The sequence below is a fragment of the Alosa alosa genome, chromosome 11 (genome assembly GCF_017589495.1).
Source record: "Alosa alosa isolate M-15738 ecotype Scorff River chromosome 11, AALO_Geno_1.1, whole genome shotgun sequence".
Classification (NCBI taxonomy): domain Eukaryota; kingdom Metazoa; phylum Chordata; class Actinopteri; order Clupeiformes; family Clupeidae; genus Alosa; species Alosa alosa.
The window spans coordinates 30,768,570-30,776,069 of NC_063199.1; the positions used below are offsets into that span (position 1 = coordinate 30,768,570).

The 7,500-nt window shown below is 46.2% G+C and overlaps 1 protein-coding gene across 1 annotated transcript in view; it reads right to left on the minus strand.

Moving 5' to 3' along the window:
* The window catches only part of LOC125302833 (kielin cysteine rich BMP regulator), a 54,841-nt gene that overhangs the window by 11,824 nt on the left and 35,517 nt on the right, over window positions 1-7,500 (minus strand). Inside the window, exons 30-39 of the mRNA XM_048256152.1 lie at window positions 7,109-7,291; window positions 6,416-6,586; window positions 5,852-6,028; window positions 4,984-5,066; window positions 4,344-4,434; window positions 4,096-4,178; window positions 3,729-3,902; window positions 2,239-2,418; window positions 1,734-1,998; window positions 1-52 (exon numbers count right to left, since the gene is read on the minus strand). The exon at window positions 1-52 is cut by the window's left edge and continues 31 nt beyond it. Coding sequence (XP_048112109.1) covers window positions 1-52; window positions 1,734-1,998; window positions 2,239-2,418; window positions 3,729-3,902; window positions 4,096-4,178; window positions 4,344-4,434; window positions 4,984-5,066; window positions 5,852-6,028; window positions 6,416-6,586; window positions 7,109-7,291 — 1,459 coding nt within the window. The remainder of the gene's footprint in view (window positions 53-1,733; window positions 1,999-2,238; window positions 2,419-3,728; window positions 3,903-4,095; window positions 4,179-4,343; window positions 4,435-4,983; window positions 5,067-5,851; window positions 6,029-6,415; window positions 6,587-7,108; window positions 7,292-7,500) is intronic.

Sequence of the window (7,500 nt, forward strand, 5' to 3'; positions counted from 1 at the left end):
CCAGGGTTCCATGTCTGACCCTCTGCATATTCCACCCCATACTGAGAACACACTGGGTTAAAGGTCACAATAGATCTATGTTAGATGCCTCTCTCTCTCTCTCTCTCTCTCTCTCTCTCTCTCTCTCTGTCCCTCTCTCTCTCTCTGTCTCTCTCTCTCACATGGTGTGTGTGTGTGTGTGTCAGTATTGCCACAGTTATTAGTTACTTTCAGCAGCTGCCGACAACACCCCCACCGCCTCAACATAAAAATGATAACCGGCTTTGCCAATACTCACTATACTGGAAGTGCATTTTAATAGTAATGTCAACAATGTATAGCAGACATCCCAACCTAACCTACTTAGATACTGAAATTCAGATGTTTGTTCAATAGTCAGTACACCAAATAAGGAAGGCCTATTGATAGAAATTGTGATAGTAAAATATGTAGATTTTGGTAGTTTGGCCTTTTCATGTAGCCTTGGCAACTAGCCATCTAGTATAGGCCTGAGTAATATGCAAATGAAATTACACTTGTTAAACTCACCTCAACAAGTCTTTTGCAATCATTTAACCCGCCATGAGCAATGCTAAAGTCACTGTTACAAACAGTGCAGTGTGCAAGACTATCATTATGTTTTAGTCTTATGAGACAATTGGGTACACTTTTGTGTAGTCTGATGTGAAATGGGTCTTAAATGTTCCTTTTTGAGGGGCACTGACTCTGCCATGACGCTCCTGTTCCTAGATACACTGACTGAACTGATTAATTAAGTTCGGGAGAAAGGAGATATAAGCCCACCTACACTGAAAACTGATTGGTTGATTTAGCAAAACAGACCAGGATGCTCTCTGTCTTGGATGCGCTTGCAGGCCCACATGCACCACTCCTCTCTCTCTTCTCTCTCCGTTCCAAGTGCGCGTTAAACTCAGATGCACACGCGATTTGAAGTCCGGTCTGGCTTGCGTGCTCTTGTTCGCTCTAGGTTCCGAAGATTTTATGTAATTTTATGGGCGCCAGGAAGCCGCTATCAATATGTGGGAGACTCCCAAAACTTTGGGAGACTTGGGATGTCTAGCTAGACAGCACTTTGTCGCCAGCTCAGAATGTACAATGTACCTTAATGTTGTCATGTTTAGCTGACACAAACTCAAAATAATGACTATAGATAAAATGTGCATCTCTCTCCTCCCTCCATTGTTGTTTACGTTTGTGTCGCTGCGTGGTTTTACACGTCCTCATGCTGAAAACGCATGCTGAGGAGTTGTCCTCATGCTGAAAACGTGAGCATAGCCTACATGACGTTAATCCCCGAGACAAGAAGAAAGCAAAGAATATATCTTTTTACTAAGGAAAATGACAAAAATAGTAACGCACAGTGACTCAGATAAGTAACTTTAATCTGATTACTGGTTTGTAAATAGTAGCGTGTTAGATTACTCGTTACCAAAAAAGTGGTCAAAACTAGGTAACCTGGTTACTGGCATCACTGGTGTGTGTGTGTGTGTGTATGTATGTGTCTAATGGTGGAAACTGTTAGTTAATAATTCTATTAGAAATAAATAGAAAATATTTTAAGACTCAAAGGCACACAGATACCAAAGCGTGCAGTATACTCTCTCCCTCTCTCTCACTCTCTCTCTCCCTCTTTCTCTCTCTCCCTCTCTCTCCCTCCCCTCTCTCTCTCTCTCTCTCCCTCTCTCTCTCACACTCTCTCTCTCTCTCTCTCTCTCACTCTCTCTCTCTCTCACCTTTGCAGACGGGGCAGCACTGTCCAGGTGGTGTGTGTGGATTGAGGCAGGAGAGAACAGGACAAGAGTGAGGCATGCAGGTCACACTCCCACTCAGACACACACACCGCTCACACGGAAGTGAACGGGGTGTGAAACTCTGCTTGTGTGTGTACTGCTGACTCTCGTACACACACGCCTCACACACTGGACAGCAGTCTCGAGTTGCTGCAGGGTGTGTGCACTGCTTGGCACAGGGTTTCCTCTGGCATGACACTACTTCATTCTAAACACACACACACACACACACACACACACACACACACACACACACACACACACACACACACACACACACACACACACACACACACACATAATAAAACAGTTAAATCATACATTCACTCTATTTCTATTACTTTAGTATTACTCTAGTACTATTTCTGAATTTCTGCCTGTCACTACAACTCACACATATATTTTCATACTGACACACACAGACACACACACACACACACACACTTACTAGGCATGTGCAGGTGGTGCATCGGTCATTGGGGTCTCTGAAGGTGCTCCCGCTGTCATACACGTTTCCCTGGTGCTCACACACACCTGTGCACACAGGACAACACTCTCCAGGAGGGGTCACTGGCCGAGCACACGCTACTGCCGGACACGAGACTGACACACACGTCACACCGCCATTCTAGACACACACACACACACACACAGACACACACAGAACATGACACAGAGACTTCTAAACAACATAAGCAACATATTATATAACTAGGTAACCTGGTGTTAACCTGGTGCACTTCTTGTAGGCAGTACAATGCACAACCATGGTACCATGGTAACGGTGGTGACTGACTATTGTAGCTAGGCCAGGCCCTGGGGGGGGGGGGTCAGGGGAGTGGGGGGTATGTCAGGGGGGTGGGGGTATGGCAGGGGGAGCGGGGGACAAAAGGTGGGTGCAAAATGTGTGACTGCCATGTTTTAAGTATTGACTTTTTACTATTTTAATTAGTTCAATAGTTCAAAGTTACTTTCAATAGCTACATACATGCCCCGCGCTCTCCCCCCCTCTCTCTCACACACACAACTGAACCGCCCCTCCTCTCTGTACTTGCACAAGAATCAAAACACTCCCGGATTGTTGTTGCCGCATAGAAGATGGCTGACCAAAACACAGTTCAATCTGGTGTTCACTAAATCTACACCGCAGTGCAAATGTGCTCAAAACCTCAGCTTTCAAATGAACATAAAAATGTCACATAAAGTAAATCACTGAGACCAAATAGGCTAAGTTATAGTCTGTTTCAACTACATAAACAAGCATGCATTCATAAGGCATTGTTGGTGGTACAGAAATAAATAGTGAGCTAATGATAACTCGGGGATAAACAAAAGTGAAAAAAAAAGTTTTAAAGTTGACATTTTGTAGAGCACTACGCTAAAGTCCCATACATTTTCATGACAACTTATCTGCATTGATTTTGAATGTTTAAACCGGAAAATTCTAAGAACAGATTGAAAGGGGGCAGCCGTGGCCTACTGGTTAGCGCTTTGGACTTGTAACCGGAGGGTTGCCGCTTCAAACCTCGACCAGTAGGAACGGCTGAAGTGCCCTTGAGCGAGGCACTTAACCCCTCACTGCTCCCTGAGCGCCGCTGTTGTAGCAGGCAGCTCACTGCGCCGGTATTAGTGTGTGCTTCACCTCACTGTGTTCACTATGTGCTGAGTGTGTTTCACTAATTCACGGATTGGGATAAATGCAGAGACCAAATTTCCCTCACGGGATCAAAAGAGTATATATACTTACTTACTTATACTTAAAGGGTCTAATGTTAGCATGCATGTAAGGAACCTTTGGATAGTTAGCAAGCGAACAGTAGCACACAGCTGGGGAAAATGGAGGAATATGTGCTTGTACGGAGGAGACACAATGAAGAAACACGGCGCTGTGAGAGAGCCGGCCTCAGTTGCCATAGTGATGAGGAGTGTGTTGTGTACCAGGCATGTGCAGCGTTGGCAGGGGTCCTGGGGATGTGGGAAGCGTTCTCCGTTGCCACAGTTACGCTGATGGAACCGGCAGCCCTCACACACTCCACACAAACAGCCGTCCAACGCAGGGTGAGGACATGACACCTTTGCACACACTCGAGGAACACAGGTCACTCTGCCTTTCTGTCACACACACACACACACACAGACACAGATACACATGCACATTCATACACACCGCACACATAAAAAAACATATGAGCCAACATACATGAGCAAGAGTTAGAGCATATGCGCTCCTGTGTCTGATAATACCAACGTACAAAGAGCTTCCCACAAACACCACGACTGGAGAAAAGCAGACGTAAGTGCTTACTGAGCATGTGCAAACGTCACAGTCAGCCTTAGGAGCAGAGAAGCTCTGACCATCCACGTACACCCCGCCTTGGAACACACAACCTAAAAAAAGTGGTGGCACACACACACACACTTGCAGATGGACATAAAGAAATGAAACATAAAAACAAACATAACATACAAACATACAACTAAACTACATCTGTAAAAAATACACCAGGAGTGACACCATTTCTTATGTGTCTGGTGTGTGTGTGTGTTAAGGACCTTCACACACAGGACAGTCACATGGGCCGCTAACAGGATGGGGGCAGTGAGCAGTGGAACAAACCCTCCTCAAGCACTGCACTGATCCTCTCTGTGAACACACACACACAGACACACACACACACATGCAGAGAGAGAGAGAGAGAGAGAGACACACACACACATGCAGAGAGAGAGAGAGAGAGGGAGATACACACACACACACATGCAGAGAGAGAGAGAGAGGGAGAGAGACACACACACACACATGCAGAGAGAGAGATACACACACACACACACATGCAGAGAGAGAGAGAGAGAGAGAGAGAGACACACACACACACATGCAGAGAGAGAGAGAGAGAGAGATACACACACACATGCAGAGAGAGAGAGAGAGAGATACACACACACACATGCAGAGAGAGAGAGAGAGAAATGCACACAGAGAGACACACACAAATGCACACAGACAGAGAGAGAGAGAGAGACACACACACATAAGCATAAGCATACACACACATATCACAAACAGGAATTCAAGCCACAAACTACTTCAACACTCTTTGATTCAACGCAGATCCTATGAACGCCCAACATGTGCATCATTGACACAGACACAGACACAGGCACACACACACACACACACACACACACTCACCCGACAGGTGCATTCAGAGCAGGAATCTCTTGCATCTGGGAACACCTGTCCATCCAGCATCACTGTGTTGTCATAGGAACAGCCTGGAAGAAAAAACAGGTGGCGAAGTGACTAGCCAATCAAAACCATTCAGTTTTAAGTGTCCATGTAAACCCACCTGTTGTTTCACTGTTTAACAGAACACATAATACGGACTGTTCTGCAGAATAATAACTAAGCAGCCACAGACTTCAGCACACAAGTGCATTTTGTGTGTTCCTGTAAATGTGTGTGTGTGTGTGTGTGTGTGTGTCTGTGTCTGTGTGTGTGTGTGTGTGTGTGTGTGTGTGTGTGTGTGTGTGTGTGTGTGTGTGTGTGTGTGTGTGTGTGTGTTTGTGTCTGTGTGTGTGTGTGTGTCTGTGTGTGTTTGTGTCTGTGTGTGCCTACCATCACACACCGGACAGCATTGTCCAGGCAGTGTTACTGGAAGTGTGCATCCAGGGTTGTAGTGTGTGTGTGTGTGTGTGTGTCTGTGTGTGTCTGTGTGTGTCTGTGTCTGTGTGTGTGTGTGCCTACCATCACACACCGGACAGCAATGTCCAGGCAGTGTTACTGGATGTGTGCATCCAGGGTTGGTGTGTGTGTGTGTGGTGTGTGTGTGTGTGTGTGTGTGTGTGTGTGTGTGTCTGTGTGTGTGTGTGTGTGTGTGTGTCTGTGTGTGTCTGTGTCTGTGTGTGTGTGTGCCTACCATCACACACCGGACAGCAATGTCCAGGCAGTGTTACTGGATGTGTGCATCCAGGGTTGGTGTGTGTGTGTGTGTGTGTGTGTGTGTGTGTGTGTGTCTGTGTGTCTGTGTGTGTGTGTGTCTGTGTGTGTATGTGCCTACCATCACACACCGGACAGCATTGTCCAGGCAATGTTACTGGGTGTGTGCAGCCAGGGTTGTAGCAGGGCTTTGGGTTACAGATGACTCTGCCGTTCACACACACACACACGTTGCACTGGGAGGCGGGGTCTGCAAACTCCTGGCCACTCTGGTACTCCACTCCAACATACAGACACCCTGCAACACACACACACACACACACACACACACACACACACACACACACACACACACACACACATACATAAACATCTCAATCATAAAAGTACAACCCCCCCTCCAAACACACACACCTACAACACACTTAAACACACACATGCAAGAACGCACTCTCTCTCACACACACATACACACACACACACACACGCACACACACAAACACACACACACACACACACACGCACACACACATACACACACTCACACCCAAGCACGAATAGACACAAGCACGCACACACACACACACGAACAGACACAAGCACACACACACACACACACAAACAGACACAAGCACGCACACACACACAAGCACACACAAACAGACACAAGCTCTGGCACACTCACCATCACAGCTCTGGCAGCACTCTCTCTGTATGGGGAACGGGCAGGTGACCATAGGACAGCGTTTCCTCTCACAGGTCACCGTTCCCTCCCGACACACACACAGTCCACACGGGTCTGATATGTCCGCAAACACCCCCCCATTCGGGTGCTCTCTCCCATCATACAGACAGCCTGACACACAAACAAAGACATAAGCACACATGTACATACACAGTGCATTCTAAACTGCATTGTACTTGGACTTGTACTGTAAAAGTGATACAGAAAAACTACAGACAATAATCGTAAAGATAATGATCTACACAGTTATCACCAACACAGTACGCTAAACAAAAGCTCTATCTTTCCATGTAAGCTTATGATGTTATATCTTGATTCAGTGTGTACAGAGCATTTCAACAGATCTAGCTGAAGAATCAAATAAGAATATTAACCAGTCCACTACACATGTGCTACAGGTGCACACATACAGGTGATATTACGGTAAATCACTGTATTAGCGTGTTCAGGTTTAGTAAGTGCAGCTTCCTAATGTTTCATTACGGTAAATCACTGTATTAGCCTGTTCAGGTTTACAGTAAGTGCAGCTTCCTAATGTTTCATTACAGTAAATCACTGTATTAGCGTGTTCCGGTTTACAGTAAGTGCAGCTTCCTAATGTTTTTTCAAGGCTGTGGTGTCACACTGTCGTACCGTCACACGTGCGACAGCAGTCTTGTTGAATGGGGTGAACACAGAGGGCTGGGGGGCAGGGCTTGCGCACACAGCTCACTGTCCCATTGGTGCAGGAGCATGACTGACAGCTGTCAGTAGGGTGATAGAAGCGCTGGCTGTGCATGTATGTCTGACCCACATACACACAGTTTGCAGGAGGTGCTGAGGAGGAAAAATAGATCATAAAAAAAAACACACATTTCATTAGTTTTTAGGGGTGTAACGGATCCTTCGATGTCGGCTCTTCCTATCATTGTGAAGCAGAATTCACCAAGCGTTGGATTATTCACCCACTAATAGGTAAGGTGAGCTGGGTTAGACCGTCCTGAGACAGGTAAGTTTTACCCTACTGATGATGTGTTGCACATTTA